At 39.4% G+C, this 21458-nt stretch overlaps 1 protein-coding gene and 1 pseudogene across 1 annotated transcript in view; both read left to right on the forward strand.

The window, feature by feature from the left end:
- Positions 1–2838: 2838 nt before the first annotated feature.
- The window catches only part of LOC119237831 (U4/U6.U5 tri-snRNP-associated protein 2), a 44888-nt gene continuing 26268 nt past the window's right edge, over positions 2839–21458 (forward strand). Inside the window, exons 1-7 of the mRNA XM_037501683.2 lie at positions 2839–3248; positions 6683–6777; positions 8182–8318; positions 9720–9872; positions 13270–13495; positions 14866–14943; positions 16959–17026. Of these exons, the coding sequence (XP_037357580.1) occupies positions 3163–3248; positions 6683–6777; positions 8182–8318; positions 9720–9872; positions 13270–13495; positions 14866–14943; positions 16959–17026 (843 nt within the window). The 5' untranslated portion in view covers positions 2839–3162. The remainder of the gene's footprint in view (positions 3249–6682; positions 6778–8181; positions 8319–9719; positions 9873–13269; positions 13496–14865; positions 14944–16958; positions 17027–21458) is intronic.
- LOC119237832 (U2 spliceosomal RNA) lies at positions 18155–18267 on the forward strand (annotated as a pseudogene).

Consider the following 21458-nt stretch of genomic DNA (forward strand, 5'->3'; position numbering starts at 1 on the left):
ACTTCAATATTCAATAGATCTAACAACGACCAGGGAGGCTGGGCTCCCTGCTTCCCCCATGACTACACCCATTGCTGCTTATCACTGGATGCTTTCTGCTCTAATGATTTATGGAGATTTCCTTTCTGTAGTGTGTGATCTTGTTGATACCAACTTGTTGATAGTTTACCAATCATTAAATAGGTTTCCACTACTTATAAAAATTTTTCCTGTTCACCCCAACTACATATTTTTCTGTATTGAACTTGGAACTCCTGACTTGAACATGTCCCTGTATACTTGATTTCTGGTGAGTTAGTTGGAGATATTGAAGTATTAGGTGACCAAATCACTAGGCTAAATTGCTAAGGGTAGAGTTTGTCGAGATAGGGGTTATCGTCTCCACACTTTTGTAATTTTGCATTTGGTCCCAATTATCTGTATATTTATTAACTTTTTTTTTTTTTTTTAGAAAGATAGCATTTTTTTAAAGATTTATTTTTTATTTATGCATACAAGAACTGGGGTGTAAGCTCCCTGGCCAGGGATTGAACCCATGTCGCTGTGGCTGGTGATAGCTTTGTAGTGCCGAGACTTAACCCCTTGCACCAACGGGGGGGCCCAGAAGATAGCATTTTAAAAAAAATTATTTTTGCATATAGGAATTGGGGTGTAGGTCAGAGGTACAGGAGGATTCACCAGAGACAGTGGGGTGCAGTACAGGCGGATTTACAGAAATATACCAAGGAGAGCAGTGGGCAAGACAGGAGAGGTCTGCTGTGCAATGTGGGTTAGCTCCTTGGCCTGGGATGAAACTCAGGCTGTAGGGGTGATAGTGCTGAGTCTTAACCCCTCGACTGCCAGGGAGGCCCTGATTTTATTAACTCTTACATTAACTCTTAAATTTCTTGTTAGGTTTATCTTTGATAAATTTTTGTATGACACTGGGCACAGAATAGTACCTTACTTACAGAAAATGCTCAATAATTATTCTCTGACTAATAATAATTTCAGGATATTTGCTGATTTCCTTTACTTAAATACTCTGTCAGCCTCAAGTTTCCCTTTGGAAGAGAAATTGTTCCTTAGATATTTTGTGTAGTTGTGCTAAGGAGATTTTTTTCTTTGGGATTCATTAGGATCCCAGTTGCTGTAACTTTTTCCTTTTTTTTCCTTTTATGTTTTTGTCATGGTATAGATTACAAGTACTAAGATGAACTGAATGTTTATATACATGAGTATAGTTTAAAGACAGGTGTGGACATACATTCTTAAACTGTGCAGGGTCTGAGATTTTACCTTATTTGCAAGCTACGGTGTTAGCCTAACACAGTTTCATGGAGGCTGATGGAAGACAGGAATAATAATGGTCATGGTAGTCTGTCTCTGACTATCATGCTTCTGATAGTAGTCATGATAGCACTATCAAGCTATCACTAGCAACAGCAACATGAGTTGGATCCTTGGCCTGGAGAGGGAGACCTCTCCTGTCTCGCCCGCTGTTCCCCTCAGCAGTGTTTCAGTCTTGGGACTATTTGGTCTGAGGCAGTTTATCACAGCAATCACAGTAACCAGAATATAGCATTGGTGTTAGTCCCAACAAAGCTGGTTGAGGAAATTCCATAAACATAGTGGACAGCCTTATAGGAGAGGAACTTTGAGGTTAGAGAAACTGAATCTTTTATAATGGGCTGTGGGCTTGTCTCTCCTTTGTTTTGTAAGAAACACTGTTTCTGTATTCCAAAGCTGTTCACTATATAAACATCCTTGATAAGGTAATCTAGAGACAGACAGTGACTTTGGTCACAATATATTGAGAAACATGAAAGATCCATGGAGTATTGTCTCCTAGTTAGTTCAAGAATTGGTACATAACCAGTATCTTAGAAGCTCCCATAGACCCCTTTCTAGTTCTGCCTTACTTCCTTGCTTATGTAATCACTCTCTTGAATTCTAATCATTTCAAATTTTATCTCATATATGTCCTCCTAAGTAGTACGGTGTTTTGTATTTACATAAATGAAACCATGTTGTATGTAGTCTTTTTCTTTTTTTCTTTTTTTAAAGATTTATTTTATTTATACAAGCCAGAGGCGTGGGAGGATGAGGCAGAGAGGGGAGCAAAACAGGCAGACGGACTGAGCGGGCGAGAGAGGAGAGGTCTGCTGCACCATGTGGGTAGCTCCCTGGCCGCCTGAGGATCGAACACATGTTGCAGAGGCTGCGAACAGCTTCACAGTACTGCACTCAACCCACTGCACCACTGGGGAGGCCCTTTTTTTGTTTTTTAAGATTTATTTTATTTATGCATACAAGAGCTGGGGTGAAAGCCAGAGGTGCAGCGGGGGAGAGGACTCACCAGAGACAGAGTGGAGAGAAGAACAGGCAGACTGACTGAAATATACTGCTGAGGGGAGCAGTGGGTGAGACGGGAGAGGTCTGCTACCTGCATGGCTGGTGATCGAACTCATGCTGCAGAGGCTGTGGATAGCTTCACAGTGCTGTGCTTAACCCCTTGCGACACCAGGGAGGCCCTGTTGTATGTAGTCTTGCTTTTAGTATTTTGCTTCTCATATTTTTGAAGTTCATCCAGGTAGGTGTCCATGCCTATGAAGGGTCCACTGCAGATATACTGAAACATTTCTCCATTTTATTTGTGATGGACATCACTCGTTACTGTGTTTAGAACTTTATCTAGCATATGTCAGTCGAGAGATTGGTGAGTTTAAGGGGTCAGCATATTTTCATGTTTGATCTTGCAGTACTGTTTTCTAAGAGGTTATAATAGCTCACACACCCGTAAGCAGTACTTGAGCGTTCTCATTGTTCCATATATGAAAAAAAAGTGTTAAGTATGTCATTGTGCAAATAAATTTGCATATCCTTGATTGATGGGATTGAGCATCTTTTCTCATGTTTGTGGGTCAGTCCTCATTTTCTATTGGCTTGTTTGCCTTTTTGAAAATTGCTTCACTGGATTTCTGTAATCTGCAAACAAAACTTGTTGGTTAAGTGTATTTAAGTATATTCTCACAATTTGCAGCTTGTTCCATTAGTGGGCTTTTTTGGGTGTTGCCTAGGCTACCTGTATATGAGCTCACCCTGATTAGTTTTTCCTACTTCTGTGTTTGTTTATACTGGTAGTTGACCCTGAGCACAGATTTGTCATTTTCAAAGCTTGTGATGGTTTTCATTTTAGCAAAGAATGGCCGCGTGGATTCCGAGGACCGGAGGAGCCGCCACTGCCCGTACCTGGATACCATTAACAGGTCAGTAGGACAGAGATGCCAAAGGCAATGGAAGAACAATAGAATCTATGTAGAAAGTTTTTGGACTGTATGTTGAACATTTTTTATCCTTTTAAAAACTTTATGCCAAGAAAATTATGCTTGCTGTTTTATTAAACTTTGCTCTTTAGAGTTCAGAGAACATGTTCTAGGGAGGGCATAAGCATAGCCTTTAGCTGGTTTTGAACTTGTATGATGAAATAATGGGATACATAGTGTCCTTAAAAATAACGATAGCAAATTTAAATATTTATTGGACACTCACTGTGTGCTAGGTATTACTCTGGGTGCTTGGGATTCAGCCGAGAGAAAAAGAGTAAAAAATTTATTTTAGAACAGAGGTAGTTACCTTGTGCTAGTATTCTTTTCTTTGATCCCACATAGCATCTTAGGATGATTTTCACCTGTCCTCTAGGGTAGCTTTGCAGTTCTTTATATGGGCTGTTCATTGTGGCATAACCACTTGTGGCTATTGGGCACTTGAAATATTGTTTGAAGGGCTGAATTTTACATTTTATTTAATTTTAATTATTTTATTTTATTTTTTTTTAAATAATAAATTTTATTTTTATATTCCCCATACAATTGCAGCCCCCCCCATTCTGACCCCAATCCCTCCCCTCCCGCCCCCACCCCCCTAAAAATGTCTCTGGTTCATAGTTTTTTGTTGATTTTGATTTTCACTTTCTTATAGTTATTCATTTTCCTGGTCCCTTATTTAAGTTAATTATTTTAAATTAAGTGCCACTAGCCATGTATGGGCAGTGATCCCTGCATTAGCCAGTCCAGTGTGTAAAATACTATATACGACAATAAATTTAAAATGGATTTAAGATTTGGATACAAGACCCACAACAATAAAATACATAGAAGAAAACATTTGCAATCTGTCTTATGACGTCAGTGAATGATAGAGATATCTTTGGAGATTTGACCCCTACCGTGAGGGAAATAAAAGCAAAAACAAACAATTGGGACTACCTCAAAAAGCTCTTTTAGAGAGTGAAAGAAAATATTAGCACATTAAAGAGACATCCTATATTGAATGAGAGAAGATAGTCACATAAAGGGTTTATATCCAAGGGTTACAAAGAACTCATCCAACTTAATTAAAAAAAACCCAAGTAACCCAGTTTAAAAATGGCAGCAGATCTGAGGATGATTTTCCAAAGAGGAAATCCAGAAGACTAAGAAGTAATGTGAAAAAAGTACTCATCATCACTTCCTGATGGGAAATGCAAATCAGAGCCAATCAAAACTTCCCAGATTTGTTGGAGAGGATGTAGAGAAAGAAATCCTAATAAATGTTGGTGGGAATATAAATTGGTGCAGCTATTTTGAAAAGTAATCTGCACTTAAACTAAAAGTGGTTGTATCATATAATCCAGCAATCCCACTTTTGGGTATCTAGCCTAAGAACACAAAGTCATTAGTTCAAAAAACAATATGCTCCACAAGTTTATTGATGCATTATTTATAATAGCTAGGAAGTGGAAGCAACCTGAGTGCCCATGGATAGAGAACTGGACAAAGATGTGGTATATTACATAGTGGAATACTATTCAGCTGTAAGGAAAGATGAAAAGTTACCATTTATAGCAAAATGGAAGGAACTCAAGGGATTATGCAAAGCAAAGCAAACTGGAAAAGAAAGACAAATTTTGGCTACTGCACATATGAATCATATAAAGAAACAGAGCTATGAACTGAGAAAATAACATAATTGTACACTTAGCAGATAACTGAACTGAGGTTTCTGAGTTCAGGAGGGAGAGGGGAGGGAGAAAGGTCAAGGGAATATAAGCAGGGATGGTGGTGTGGGGTGTGGGGGAGGGGAACTAGGTCAGGAAGTGGCACAAAAATAGAAGTGCCAGAATATTTGGTTTGAGATATGGCTGTTTATTCTTACAGATACTGAATTTAAACATATAGGGTACCATACCACATCAAATATAAATATATTTTTAAGTATTTTAAGTTGTTAGTTATATATATGTATTTCTCCCATATTTGAATTAATATTCTTTAAATCTCACATTTTTTATGTGAGGAGTGAAAGAGAAGTGTGTCTAGAGAGTTTAGTTTATACACTGAAGTAAAAAGAAATTTCATTTGTACTACACAATAATATTTTGTGTATATATATATATATATATATATATATATATATATATATGCCTGTGTAAGTTTATGGATTCTTCTGTGCTAGTAATATTTACTTATGCTAGTAATTTTTACATATACTAAAAACAGATTCTGCTTTTTGAGACTGTTACCTATTAATTAGAGTTAACGTTTGGGAAGTAATTCCTTTACCACCTGTGGATTCAGTGGGGTAGTTTTTTTGATCCTTACCTCTGCCAGTACTTATATGTCAGTATGATATACTCGAACAGGTACATCTGTTTGTAGTTATTACTGTAAACTTCTTTAGGCTTCCCATTTATTCCTATGGGCAAAAATAAAATTTTCTTTAATAAGAGGGTTTATTCACTCTTTTTATGTGTCTTCTTTTCAAATTTGGAGTATTGTTGGGGCCCTAATATGTTAGTCCTACTGGTAACTTTCCCTTCAGAGAAAGTGATTGTTATGGGATATTCTTCATTGGTTGTAAATATTAAAAAGAAACATGGTCATTGGCTTTGCATGTCTGACACAAACACCTTGAAATGCTTTGAGGCTTAGAGAATTGATAGTGCTATTTTTTTTTTATAAACCTTGTTTATATGAATTGACCAGTAAACGAGTAAGCTTTATACCTGTCTTTTTTTAAATTTTAACATTTATCATTTTTTAAAATTTTTTAGACAATATTTGCTTCCCTCCACCCCCTCAGATTGAGTCCCCATAGAATTTCCTTCCCCAAGGCACCCGTTCACCATCACCACAGTCCCCTGTGCTCCTCCCTCCCTCTCACCCCAAAAATAGATGACTGGATCAAGAAGATGTATATATACGCAATGGAATATTAGATTCAGCAATCAAAAAAGATAAACTCATGCCATTCACAGCAACGTGGATGGAGCTAGAGGGAATTATGCTCAGTGAAATAAGCCAGAAGGAAAAAAGAAATCAGATGATTTCACTTATAACAGGAATATAGGGGAACCAAATAAGACATCAGTGTAAAAAAAAATAATAACAACAGTACAAAACACAACAAAGCAAAAACAGACAATTATAAACCAGAGACATACTGCAGGGGAGGAGGCGGAGGGAGAGGGAGGGAGGGAGGAGCACAGGGGATAGTGCTATATTAAATGTCTAGGTGAGGATTAGTCACTGTTCCCTATGGTTTATATGGTTGTTGAAACATTCAGTGAAGGATGGCATGAAGAACATGAAGCCAATGCTGCTTTACTCTGGTGTTCTAGAAATTGTCCTTATTGTTTTTTCTTTTGCTTTGCTTCTCTTAGGAGTGTGCTGGACTTTGACTTTGAGAAACTGTGTTCCATCTCCCTCTCCCATATAAATGCATATGCCTGTTTGGTGTGTGGCAAGTACTTTCAGGGTAAGTAAATATTAAACATTACAAATTTTCTAAGTTGTCAGCACTAACCACAGGCCACCTCCTGAGATTTTTTTTTTTAAAGATTGATTTATTTATATAAGAACTGGGGTACAGGTCAGAGCTGCGGGAGGGTGAGAGAATTCATCAGAGACAGAGCGGGGAGCAGAACAGGCAGACGGACCGAAGGCACTGCTGAGGGGAGCGGCAGGCGAGGCAGGAGAGGTCTGCCACACCATGTGGGTTTCTTCTGGCTGGCTGGGAATCGAACCCACGCTGCAGAGGCTGTGGACAGTTTACAGTGTGGTGCTCAACCCGCTGCGCCACCGGGGAGGCCCCTGAGTTTTTTTTTTTTAAAGAAAATAAAGTCCTGTCAGGAGGCATGTCTAATAATTCCTATCATTGTTTCCAGGAAATGGGAATGCTCTTAAAAAAACAGTAGGCAGTTCTCTAATTGGCCAGGACCTGAATACATAAGAAAGGGAGAAAGAATTAGTTGTCTGAAAGGTTTTTTAGGAGATCTCTTGACTCTTGAATTTTTGAATGCCTGTTGTTTCTATACTTATCTGTCCTCTTAATGTTTTCTTTGTCTTTTTCTGAAAATTCTTTTGCTATGAAGACTTTAATTCTGTTCTTTTCTGGAAATTTATTATTTGACTTCATTTAAACCAGCAAATTCTTAGTATAGTGGAGGTTTCAGAAAAATATAAGCTACGTTCCTTGATTTTATAGGGAACTTACAAAGTTAACACAAAATAATCAGCAAACTAAGATTATAAAGGTTACTGCTAGACTCTGGTATTGAATATAAATAAGAATAATAGGGGGTAAAATACTCAAAGATCAGTGTTAGTTGTAGTGTTTGCATTGAGTTTATGGGAGGCTCTCTGGTGAAACAGAATTTTAGTGGGTTAAGGGAGAGACATTCCAGAAAGAAGTGGCAACATGAACAAAGATATGTAGGCTCAAGATAGGTGTAAATGTGGGCAGTTGGAAAATCAGGATTGAGTGATGCTAGACTGTCACAGGATTTGTATGTGTATATGTACTATTATATATGTAGATATTCCTAATTTCTGTTATATATAAAACTTAACTCATATATGTATATGTGTATGTGTTTAAATACACATACTCCATATGGTTAAGGTTCACATTCAGGTTTATGAAATAAGTTTTCCTGACCTACGTCTTATGCCATCTAGAAAATAAAGTAACCGATGCACTATTCTTTCTTGCTAACTTTTGTGATGAAAGTTCTTGTGGGAGATTCGTATCATGGATGGCATCGTACTTTGCTTTTGCCGATGTTAACATTCCAGTACAAAATAGTGAAAGGAAAATCAAACCTGATTTGTGCCTTTCTGGAATCTGTCTTCTCTTACAGCTTTTTATCCTTCCCTACAGGCCGGGGTTTGAAGTCTCATGCCTACATTCACAGCGTCCAGTTCAGCCACCATGTCTTCCTCAACCTCCACACCCTCAAGTTTTACTGCCTTCCTGACAACTATGAGATCATTGATTCCTCGCTGGAGGATATCACGGTGTGTGTCCAAGATGACTGATTTGACACTGGTTTTCTTCAGAGTTCTTTCGGTCTCCCTAATATCTCTACCAATGAGTCAGGGAAGAATCTTAGTCTGTTGGGTGTGGAGAGGAGGAACCAGGGAAACTGAGTAAGGAGGTCAGGTTCCATAATTGTGGTCTGTGGTCTGTAAGCTAGCTGTCATTTCTGCTTATTTATTTATTTATTTTTTTATTTATGCATATAAGAACTGGGGTGTTGGCCAGTGGTGCAGGGGGTGAGAATATTCACCAGAGACATAATGGGGAGCAGAACAGGCAGATCTATGAAATACACTGCTGAGGGGAGCAGCAGGGGGCAAGACAGGAGAGGTCTGCTTTGCCACGTGGTTAGCTCCCTGGCCGGCCAGGGATCGAACTTGTGCTGCAGAGGCTGCGGATAGCTTCACAGTTATGTGCTTAACCCCTTGCACCACCAGGGAGGCCCCCAATCTTTTTATTTTTTCATTTTTAATTTTTTTTAAAGATTTATTAATTTATTTATACAAGCACTGGGTACAGTCAGAGGCGCGGGAGGGTGAGAGAATTCACCAGAGCCAGAGCGGGGAGCAGAACAGGCAGCAGGACCGAAGTACACTGCTGAGGGGTGCAGCGGGCGGCAGGGGAGGTCTGCGCACCATGTGGGACCCTCGCCTGGCGGCCAGGGATCAAACCGGCACTGCAGAGGCTGCGGGCAGCTTCACACTCCAGCGCTCAACCGCTGCGCCACCGGGGAGGTCCCAATCTTTTTATTTTTAAGGAAGGCTTGGTGTTCAGAATATTTGAAGCGCTGTTTATGCTACTTTTGTAAGTTGTATAGGCCTACTAATATTTGAAGTTAAAGTGGTTATGGACAGTATTAAAGAGGGAGAAATTGAAATTCAGGGCTTTAAAGCTTTTTAGTGGCAGCCTTTGTCTAGCCTGTGATTTGATAACCCTCAGCTCTAGAAATGATCTGCCTTCTAATCTTATGTGATTGCAGTCTTGCAGAAAGGTAAGGAGGCACTTCTGTACCTGCCCTTGGGCCAGGTGCTGGCCCTGTGTACCATTTCTCAGTCTGTGTACCAAGACTCAGATTCCTGCTGCCTTCGGAGTCTCTCTTGCAGCTTTGATGGTTTATCATGGACTTGGCCCAACCTGAAGTTTGAGAAAAGACTCAGGATTCAGTGATTTTGTTTTAAACAGATTTCCTTCTGGATTAGCCATATGGAAAGGACCTATCCTATGTTACCCTGCTCTTTATTGTTGGGAGTTCTTTTGGGTGCGTAGTGAAGTGTTCATGATCAAAGTGTTTTATGTTTTGGCAGAAATTACTATTCCAGATTTATCTTATGAATTCTGGGTATGCCTAAAGCAACTTAGAATTTTCCTTTGCTTTGCAGTATGTGTTGAAGCCCACTTTCACAAAGCAGCAGATTGCAAACTTGGACAAGCAAGCCAAATTGTCCAGGGCATATGATGGCACCACTTACCTGCCTGGTATTGTGGGCCTGAATAACATAAAGGCCAATGACTACGCCAATGCTGTCCTTCAGGTAGGATAAGATGGGAACAGTGGGGCAGGGGTGGTAACCTGGGAACACTGTGAAGGTCAGCTAAGAAATCATTACCTTTTGGTAAAATGCAGTGAAGTGATTCCCAGATACCCCATCTGACCAAGGATTCTACTTCAATGTTCGTTCCCCACCAAGCTGAACATTCCTGTATTTGTTCAAGGGGCTGCTGCCAAATGATGAAGCCTTTTCCAGCCACTGCACTAATAACTTCTTGAGTTCCAGGGGATGTCACATAGAATCTGCTTATGATCTGACATTACCAAATAAGAGACACATATCTAGATGATGCTTTATTTTTTTAGTGGTGCAGATATATCTGCTGGCATTCCATTGTCTAGATTCTGCTCCTGTGCTTGAATCCTGAGTTAGGAAAGGTGGAAAGCCAAAGTCATCCTATTTGTAACTTGCACTGTTTTCTTTTTTAAAAAATTACTTGAGTAATATGTGCACATTATAGAAAAATTGGAAAATGTTGATAAGCATAAGCAAGAAAATTACACAGTTATTCTGCATAAAAAAATTGATTTTAGAAAATAATAAGCATAAATACTAGGGGGATGAGATGTTGAAAGTAAAGAGTAAAAACTTCCCTTTTTTCCTAGTACTTTGTCCTGAGAGGTAGTTAACATCATATAGACCTCCAGACCTTTTCTAAACACATACACACAAACACCTTCTGCCTTGTGACAATATAATGAGTTATTTTGCTATTCCCAAATTGATAGATCAAATTTAACTTCTCTTTTTTTTTACCCCTCTTACCAGTGTTGGCTGAGTATCCTACATACAACCTTGTATTTTCTGTGACTCTGACACCTTTTATTATGCATAAAATACACAAATATATACATTACATGCATGATATCTATATATACATATGTATAGCATGACTTTTAAAGTATATAATTGTATTTTTGTCTACAAAGTAATAGTATATATGTGTATATATTTTTACTTAAAGTTATACAATGAAATCAATAAATTTTTTTTTTAAAGATTTATTTATTTATTTATACAAACACTGGGTACAGTCAGAAGCACGGGAGGGTGAGAGAATTCACCAGAGCCAGATCAGGGAGCAGAGCAGGCAGAAGGACCGAAGTACACTGCTGAGGGGAGCAGTGGGCGGCAGGAGAGGTCTGCACGCCATGTGGGACCCTCCCCCAGTGGCCGGGGAGCAGCCGGGGATTGAACCAGCGCCCCTGCGCTGCAGAGGCTGCGGGCAACTTTGCAACCCAGCGCTCAACCACTGCGCCACCGGGGAGGCCCTCAATAAATATTCTTAAGCAGCATCTTAATGATTATGTATTAATCCATTCTGCCGACGAATTATAAATTATTCTTATATTAATGCATCTGGAGCCTAGGTTCTAGGCTGTAGAGTGTTTATAGCAACTTACAAACTCACCGGTTATACAAGTGTTCCTCATCTTGCATTATCACTGAAAAAAAATTTTCCTGTTTGATAGGTATTCTGTTTTAACTTTTTAAAATTCACTTCTAAAGTTGACTATATTTCTTCATGTATGGTTGGGTCTTTTGTCATTTTTCTATTGGTGGTTAATTTTACTGAGCTTTAAGAAATAAGTATTAACCTTTTTTGTTGTATATGTTAGAGATAATTCCTCCTTCTAATTTGGTCTTTAATGTATTTTTAAATAAGGAATTGGGGAAAACAGTTGTAAAAGTATATCTGTTAGTTTTGGTGTCCGACCTAGTCCCTGGAAGGGTCAAATTCTTAATTCTTAGGTTGACAGAGATGTGGCCAACTGTTCCTTGTGCAGCATCTTATAACTGTTTTTTTTTTTTTAAAGATTCATTTATACAAGAACTGGGGTACAGGCCAAATCCACGGGAGGGTGAAAGGATTCACCTGAGACAGAGTGGGGAACAGAACAGGCAGATTGACTTAAATACACTGCTGAGGGGAGCAGTTGGGTGGGACAGGAGAGGTCTGCCGCACCATGTGGGACCCTTGCCGCCTGGCTGGGATCAAACAGGTGCTGCAGAGGCTACGGACAGATCCACAGCACGGCGCTCAACCGCCTGCACCACCAGGGGAGGCCCATCTTATGACTTTATTAAGATTGTTACAGATGGGACAGATAACATTTGAATCTGGTCAGGGCAGTTAATCTTAGTCTTATTGATGGGTTTTAGTTTTATACGAAGTTTGTTATAAAAACAAGCAAATGAGCAAACCCTCTGTGATGATGCTTCCACTAAAAAGGATTGAATGTTCCATCTGGAAACTGGATTACTTCTCTCTAAGGACACCTACTGTTGTGATGTTGGTGAAGCCAGAGAGCAGCCTCTCTCTACAGCCTGGATAACTAAAAAGTAGGATAAACTGTCCATATTTTTTTCCTTTTGAGAATAACTTTTTTTAAGGCAGTTATTTTCTAAGAAGCAATTGTTTCTTTAGCTGAAATAAGCTTGTAGGGGCTTTCCTAATCAGTGCAATGGTTCCGAGTTGCCTTCCCCAGAGATGCCTGGGTTCATTGTATTTCATAAACACTTTTATCCTCCTTTTTAATGGATAGCCTTGCAAAAGAAAGTTGTGCTCGAAGCACAAAGCTGGTAAGGATTCGGGAATTGGTTAGGAAGGACTTCTGGGGTGATTGGGCATTTATCTATGATCTGTTCTGTAGTTCCCCTCCCAATTTTATAGTCCAGAATGAGGAACACGTATTCTATCCTGAACTTACACGACTAGTTTTTGTCTTTTTGCTGATCGAGGTAAAAATTTATTTATTTATTTTTGTTTCTAAACTTTTGTCCATTTTCCATCTTAACAGTACATTCATTTTTATATACAGAAGTGTTTTTTTTTTTTTTTTTTTTTTTTTTTTTTTTTGCTATAGCTCCATACCACACTTGAGGAAAACACAACTTTTATTAAGATGATTTTCATATTATTTTAATATGCTGTTGATAGATGGGGGAACTGGGGTCTGTAGAAACTATCTGTCCCAGTCAGATAGACTGATTGTCCCAGTCAAATAGACAATGAAGAAAGAATATTAGGTTTCTAGCCTTTAATTCTTTTTGAATCCAAATCTAGTCATAATCCTAAATAGAGCCAACAAAGGAAATTGTTAAATAAATTGCTCAGTGGATAGGGATTTGCATGCCTTTTTACAAACTCCTTTGCCATGTCCACATCAGCAAAGTGTCTGCAGAACTGGTCTGTGTGTGAAACCCAATATGAAGGATGTTTCTGTACTGTGACCTGGGTGGGGTTCACTAAGAGTGTTTATTTCTGACTCTTACACGCCAACACAGCCCACAGTTCTGAAAGAACCTCAGTTGGAAGAGCTTGGTTCCCAGAGGTCCTGCAAAGGAGCTTTGGATTAATCCACTGTTTGACTTCCAGGCTCTGTCTAATGTTCCTCCTCTCCGGAACTACTTCCTGGAAGAGGACAATTACAAGAACATCAAGCGTCCACCAGGGGATATCATGTTCTTGCTGGTACAGCGTTTTGGAGAACTTATGAGAAAGCTCTGGAACCCTCGGAATTTCAAGGCACATGTTTCTCCCCATGAGATGCTTCAGGCTGTTGTTCTTTGCAGCAAGAAGACTTTCCAGATTACCAAGCAAGGTAAGGAACAAGGATTGATGTTTTTTGACTTCAGGGCAACAAAACTAGTTTAATGAACAAATTTTTTTTCTTTTGCAATGAGTCGTATAGTAGTAAGAATGAGTGTCTGATGGATAGCTTAGGTTCCCCACTCTTCTTTCAGAATGAAGTCCCTAGAGATATCAGATGAATAAAAAAGTCCATCTTATTTATTGAACTAAACTGTATGGCTTAGGGCAAAGCCAGGAGGTTGGGAAAGGCACCAGCCTTTATTAAGTACCTGCCACCTTTGCTTCTCATTTTGTCAGGTCACAGACTGGATTATTTCCAGTAAACTATTGTTGAATGTTTCTATTCCTCCACACCCAATTAGTTTTCCATGTGAATAAAGCAGACATTCCTAGAACCTGTATCTCAGCCAGTGTCCTCTAGCACCCACTGCCAGTTTGTTCAGCATCATTTACATGCTAGGTTTAGAGCTGCAGCGATACATACTTTTTCTAGTGTGTATGTAGGGAAGATAGTCCTTTTAAAAGGTTATTTATTTATTTATTTATTTATTTATTTATTTGTGGGACCCCTCGCCGGGGCCGGGGAACAAACCGGCACTGCAGAGGCTGCGGGCAGCCTCGCAGCCCAGCGCTCAAACGCTGTGCCACCAGGGGAGGCCCTAAAAAGGTTATTGCAGGGTTTCAAGTTCTGTAATAGAGGAAAAAAATTTTTTTATGGGAGGGACATGGAGTAAGGACCCCCAGACGAGAATGTGGAAGGTGGGCTGGGGTCAGATTAGAGGACGAGATGCCTGAGTGTTTTAGGTAGAGGAGGAGGCAGGCCAGGTGCGGGCATTCCAGCTAGAGAGGACACTGTGGACAGAAGCATGCAGGTGCCTGGCACAGACAGAAAACTGCAGGTAACTGAATCCTAGGATTCTAGAGGACAGTGATGAGAGGAAAGGTGAAGGTTGGGAAGGTGGGACCAGGTTGTTGGGCATATATGCCATTATAAAGAATTTGGATTGTACCCTAGTAGCAATGGGGAGTCAGTGAAAGCTTTTAAGCAAAGATGTGATATCAGATTTATGTTTTAAAAGCATTTGGACTGAGGTATGAATTGGAGGGGAAATTCAGTAATGACTTTTGTTGGGTGATGAGAGACAGGTTTGGAGTAGAGATGACTCATAGGGCCTGGTTGGATTAGAGAGAGTCTACAGTAAAGACTGGAAGAGTAAGAGCTTGACCTTGAGGAATGCCAACATTTAATGGTCCAAGGAAGATGCCCAGGAAATGGAACAGGCTCGGAGGGAGGAGCAGTGTGGAGGCATGCCATCCAATGCATGGTTTGGGGTCTCAGAAATCCTCCCAGCCTCAACTTGTCCTACCCTTGTTTTCCAGGGGATGGAGTCGACTTTCTGTCTTGGTTTCTGAATGCTCTGCACTCAGCTCTGGGAGGCACAAAGAAGAAGAAGAAAAGTAAGCACATTATTTTGTAAAAGGAGAGCTCTTTTTAGCTTATTTTTTTAAAAGACAAAAACAAACAAAAGCCCTTCCACATCCCATCTTTGTTCTTAGCTATATATCTTCCTGTGCTACGGTAGTTTCTGTGTACACATAAGCTAAATTTGTTCCTGAATAGGCCTCTCTCCATTTTCCTTTACTAGAAGATGGTTGTATTTTATTTATTTTATTTGTTTATTGTTTTAAATATTTATTTATGCATATAAGAACTGGGGTACAGGGCCTCCCCGGTGGCGCAGCAGTTGAGCACTGGGTTGTGAAGCTGCCTGTAGCCTCTGCAGTGCCGGTTTGATTCCCGGCCGTGGGGGGAGGGTCCCACATGGCGCGCAGACCTCTCCTGCCACCCGCTGCTCCCCTCAGCAGTGTACTTCATCAGTCTGCCTGTTCCTTTCTTCGCACTGGCTCTGGTGAATTCGCTCACCCTCCTACGCTTCCGACTGTACCCAGTGATTGTATAAATAAATAAATAAATCTTTTAAAAAAAAAAACTGGGGTATAGGCCAGAGGTGCCGGGGTTGGAGGGCAGTGAGAGGATTCACCAGAGACAGAGTGGGGAGCAGAAACAGACAGATCTACTGAAATACACTGCTGAGGGGGAAGCGGGCGAGACAGGAGAGGTCTGCTGTGCCATGTGGGTAGCTCCCTGGCCGGCTGAGGATCGAACTTGTGCTGCAGAGGCTGCAGATAGCTTCACAGCACAGTGCTTAACCCCTTGCGCCACCAGGGAGGCCCATGGTTGTATTTTAATTTAATTTATCTTTGCTATGAAGCTTCTTGATGAACTTTATTAAGCTAGGGCCCACTAGGAGGACAGCTGGAACAGGGCCTCTTGCAGGCTGGGTGGGAGGCCACTGTTGTTGCATGTCTTAATATCGGGCTCAAACCCAGCTCCTGAGATGGGCAAAGAAGGCCTTAGCCTGCTGACGCATCTGGTTGGCCTGCTACTCCATCCTGGCCAGCACCTTCTCCATGTGCTTTTTGCACCTTTTCCAGGCAATGGTGGGCCAGGCTTCTGCTAGCTTTTTAAATAAGTGAACATGGATATCCTGACTCAGTTTCAAACCAAGGAGTGGGGCATCATGTACAGACTGCCAATCTCCTGGCTGTGCAAGAAATGGTGTGAGGACTAAGTAGATGGTTTGCCTGACTTGTAAGTTGACAGGTAAAGCACTAAAGGCTAACTCCTCACTCTGAGCCTAAACTTGGAGAAATGGTTTCCATATAGATTCTCAGACTGCATCCTATTTCCCTTGGCATCCAGGTTGGCTTAGCAGTAGACATTTTTCATCAATGCCAAAAAATCTGTTAGCTCAGAAATTGCCCAGCTAGTTGAATCTTTGGAGACCTCATGAGGTTTTCTTGTCATCTTTCTGTGTTGATGATTCTGGTGTTTCTTGATGTGGGGTTGTGGCTGGTGCTTTCTACTTAATGACCTTGCTGCCTCTACCAGGTGTCTTCAGCCTGTGCTGCTTTCTTGAGTTCTCTAATGTGGCTCCTGTCAGGTTTTCAGAACCCTGTTATGCTTTCTGCATCATTGTTTTGGTTCTGTTCTGCTCCATTGCTCCATTCCTGTCATTTATCTTTGTGTCCAATATAGGGTGGACATTGTCTCTCTTTAAGGCAGTATATGGTTATGGGATGTTCTTTGGCTGCTTCTTATTTTGCTTATGAATTTTTTTGTGTGTGATTTATAAATCTCTAGGCTCTGTAAATTATTCATCCTTTTCAAACACACTAAGTTTTTCTTTTAATGGCAGGCTCTGTGTTAGAGGGCCAAAAGGGCAGAATATTTATAGTTATAAGTAGTTATAAAGGTACCTTGACGGATATATGTTATAAAAGCACATTTCTGTGCTTAGTTTGGGTTTTATGCTGGCAGATGCTGGTTTATGTCAGAAATTTAAAAGTTGATAGTATATTTTAGAAATGTTTTCCAACCTGACAATTTGCATATTGATTTGTTTGTACAGCTATTGTGACTGATGTTTTCCAAGGATCCATGAGAATCTTCACTAAAAAGCTTCCCCATCCTGATCTGGTGAGTGAGTTGTTCTTGAGTCTTGGACTGATTTAGGGGATATAGGGTTGTTGTAGAGATCCTTAGAGAATCTATAAGGCCCCTTGTCCAGGAAAGAGGGTCTACAAAAAACATTTGCCAAGCAGCAGTTTATTCCGGTTCCAGTGGCTTATGGGGGCTGTACTTCAGCTGTTAGTGGTTGTATATGTGCTGCTGTGGCCTGGCCACTAGGTGGTGCTGGTGTTTTATTTACTTTTTTTCCATTTAAGTTTCCCAGAGCCGCTCAAACTTTTTTAGATAGTCTGGTTTATATAGTAAATAAAAACTCTGAATATGGCTTCCCATTGGTTCTTGCATTAATCTGACCAGGTGGTGCTACTGTTTACGAAACTGCCCAGTCTTTTGAGCACCCCTTTTCATTCGCTTTAGTATAGAAAATGAAGTAAATTAAATGTACAAAAACATTGTTTTCTTATTGTCTATATTGTTTCTATGCTGTTCATGAATCTCTCCTTTTTCTTCTCACTAATTTTATAGCCAGCAGAAGAAAAGAGCAGCTGCTTCATAATGATGAGTATCAGGAGACAATGGTGGAGTCCACCTTTATGTACCTAACGTTGGACCTTCCTACTGCCCCTCTCTACAAGGATGAGAAGGAACAGCTCATTATCCCCCAGGTGCCGCTCTTCAACATTCTGGCCAAGTTCAATGGCATTACTGAAAAGGTAACTCATTTGCACCCCTGTCCTGCTGATACCCCTCCCTCTCGACTTTTTATTTATTTATATTTTAATTCTGTTTTATTCCTCTGCTGTTGAGAGTTTTATCAAATTTTCTGAGTACTGTCCTTAATACCCCCTCCTTTTTCTCTGTTCCCTACTCTTTGTACTCTAAAGACCAGATAGTTTAAAAGGATATGCAAGAAATAGGAGAGCATGTACTATAATTATAGTTAAGAATTAGGGATTATCAGCTAGAAATAGGGTGTCTTGGAGGCTCATTGAAGACGTTTACTGTAGTACTAAGTGTGTTAGGTGTACTCCGTACATGTGGCAGTTTCCAACTACAAAAAGAAAATGAAAAATGGAAATCACCTCATATAAACAGTGTATTTATTGTATGGTGTATTGCCTTGTTAGATTTATTCTTATCGCTTCTCGGCCTTTTGGCTAAGATCAAGTGTAGATTTATTCTTAAGAATTTTGTTCCTTTTAAGTTATTGTAAATGGAATTGTTTTATTAATTTTATTTTTAGATTCTTTAGTGTGTGTAGAAATATAATTGATTTTTGTATATTGATTTTATATCCTGAAACCTTGCCTTCACTCTTTAATGCTAGCAGTACTTTTGAGTAGATTTATTAAGATTTTTCCATACACAAGATCATGTCATCTGCAACTAGAGATAGTTTTACTCCTTTTCCAATAGATGCTTTTTATTTCTTAACGTTGTTTCTTACATTTTCTTACATTTTACATTTTTTACCTAGTTGCCCTGGCTGGAACCTCTAGTACAGTGTTAAATAGAAGTGGCAAATGCAGAAACCCTTGTGTTGTTCCTGACCTTATGGAAGGGCAAGGCAGTGTTTTGCCATTAAATATATTGTTAGGTATGGCCTTTTTTCTCTCTCTCTTTTTTTTTTTTTTTTTTTTTTTAATGTTTTTAGGTCTGACTTCTTCATGGGTGCTTTTTACTAGATTGAAGAAGTTCCCTTCTATTTCTAGTTTATTGAGTGTTCTCACAACTTGGTGTTGAAATTAGTTAAATGCTTTTTTTTTTAGTCAAATGCTTTTTTGTGACTAGTGGGATGATTGTGTGGTTTTTGCTTTTCATTCTGATATGGTATATTATATTGATTGATTTTTGCTTGTTAAATTAGCTTTGTATTCCTGGATAAATTTTACTTGGTCATTGTGTTTACCTCTTTTTATATGTTGTTAGATTTGATTTGCTAGTATTTTGTTGAGGACTTTTGGATCCATAGAGATATAGAGATACAGACATATTCACAGAGATATCGACATAGGTTTTTTTTTTTTTTTTACCTGTGATGTCTCTATCTGGTTCTGTTATCAGGGTAATGCTGACTTCATAAAACAAGTAGGAAATGTTCCCTCCTCTTCTGTATTTTGGGAGAGTTTTTGAAGAATCAATGTTAATTCTTCTTTAAATGTGTCGAAATGACTCCTGAAGCCATCTGGTTTTGGGCTTTTCTTTGTGGGGAGTTTTTTGATGACTAATTCAATATATTCACTTAGTTTAGGCCTATTCATGTCGTTTCCTCTTAAGTTTTGGTGGTGTGTGTCTTTCTAGGAATTTGTCCTTTTTATCTATGTTATATAATTTGTTGGGATCAGTGGTATTCCTTTATAATCCTTTATAGTCCTTTTCATTTCTTTAAAGTCATTAGTAAATATCTTTTTCATTTTTGATTCTAGTAACTTGAGCATTTTCTTCTTTTTTTAAGGATTTATTTATTTTTATACCAGAGCTGGGGTATAGGCCAGAAGTGTGGGAGAGTGAGAGGATTCACCAGAGACAGAGCAGGGAGCAGAACAGGCAGACTGATGAAGTACACTGCTGAGGGGAGCAGTGGGCAAGACAGGAGAGGTCTGCCATACCATGTGGGAGTCTCTGTGGCTGGCCAGGAATTAAACCCATGCTGCAGAGGCTGCAGACCGCTTCACAGCGCTGCTCTCAACCCACTGCGCCACCGGGGAGGCCTGCATTTTCTTCTTAATGACTGCTTAGCTGTCTCCCATAAGATTTTGTATGTTGTGTCTTCATTTTTATTCATCTCAAATTGTCTTCTAATTTTCCTTTTGCTTTTTCCCCTTATCCCTTGGTTATTTAGGAGTGTGTTGTTTAATTTCCACGTATTTAAAAAATAATAATAATTTCCACATATTTATAAGTTTCCTGACTTTCTTTGTTGCTGACTTCTAATTTCATTCCATTGTGGCTAGTGAATAACTTTGTATTATTTTTGCACTTTTAAATATATTGAGTTTCATTTTATGGGCTAACATATGGTCTTTGGAGAATATTCCATGTATCCTTGGCAAGAAAATACATTCTGTTGCTGTGTTGGGTGTTCTCTGTTTCTCTCAGGCTTAGTTTATAATGTTGTTCAAGTCTTCTGCTTCTTTATTGATTTTCAGCCTAGGTGTTCTGTCCACTATTAAAATTGTGGTGTTACTGTTTCTTTTATCCATGAATTCTCTATTTCCTTTTCATTTTTATCAGTTTTTGCTTCATGTATTATTGGCACACATTGGGACTTAGCTTCTGCAATAGGTAACTGGAGATGGGTTGAGAAATGCTGGCATCTGTCTCTCCTGGGAAGACAGCCTTTTGGGAGCTGGGGAGAGAGGGGGCCTGTGTTCTTGCCTATACCAGTTTGTCGTGAACGGGAACAGGGAGGAAGGGAGAGGTCTTTGTTTAAATACCATGGACTCGTTTTTCTTACCAAATCAGTAGATTTTCTTTTAATAACTTTTTTTTTAAAGGTTTATTCATTTATGCATACAAGAACTGGACCAGAAATGTGGGAGGGTGAGAGGATTTTCCAGAGACAGAGTGGGGAGCAGAACAGGTGAATCTACTGAAATACACTGCTGAGGGGAGCAGCTGGCGAGACAGGAGAAGACTGCTGTGCCATGTGGGTTAGTTCCCTGACTGGGGATTGAACTCATGCTGCAGTGGCTGCAGATAACGTCATAGTGCTGAGACTTAACCCCTTGCGCCACAAGGGAGGCCTTCTTTTAATAACATTTAAAAAAAATATTGCAAACTATTTCTTTAGTAAATGTTTCTTTATTTGACCTATACTCTTAGGACCATGTCCAGAGAATTTAAATGTTTTTTTGATAATTTTTACCAGATGTGTTGGTGAGTGGCTCTTTGGAACTCCTCATGCTGTAGTACTGGAAGTAGAATTCTTACCTGATATTTTATAAGATCATCATCCAGAAGGCTTTGGAGTGTGTGTATTTTAATTTGTGTGTAAATGTATCCTAATTTTATTTTATTTTCAAAAGTGAACAAAAATAATGGCCTTTATTTTAATAGAGGCTTTTTTTTTTTTTAATTGAAGTAACTGCATTTTAACATTATTGAAGTTTCAGGTGTTCATCAGTGAGAATTAGCATGTGTATCTACTACATTAAGATCACTGCTCCTTATATTAAATGAAAGTATTTTTCTGGGAAACTTGGGTACCCCTGAATGGAGTCTTGTTATCCCTAGAACTTGCTCACTCTCAAGAGAAATGCGCTCATTGATGTTTCTTCTCAGATTATGATTAATATTTTGTATCTGTATCTTAGTTTTTACTCTACTAAGTTGTGTTGTAATAAGGAACAATAAATTCATGGCCTCTTGGGCTGGGGTAGATGTCCTGGCTTGTGCATTGCTCCTGTCTGCTCAAATATGCTGAGTGGATCCTCAGAGA

The sequence above is a fragment of the Talpa occidentalis genome, unplaced genomic scaffold, assembly GCF_014898055.3.
Source record: "Talpa occidentalis isolate TD23 unplaced genomic scaffold, MPIMG_talOcc4v2.1 talOcc4.101, whole genome shotgun sequence".
Lineage (NCBI taxonomy): Eukaryota > Metazoa > Chordata > Mammalia > Eulipotyphla > Talpidae > Talpa > Talpa occidentalis.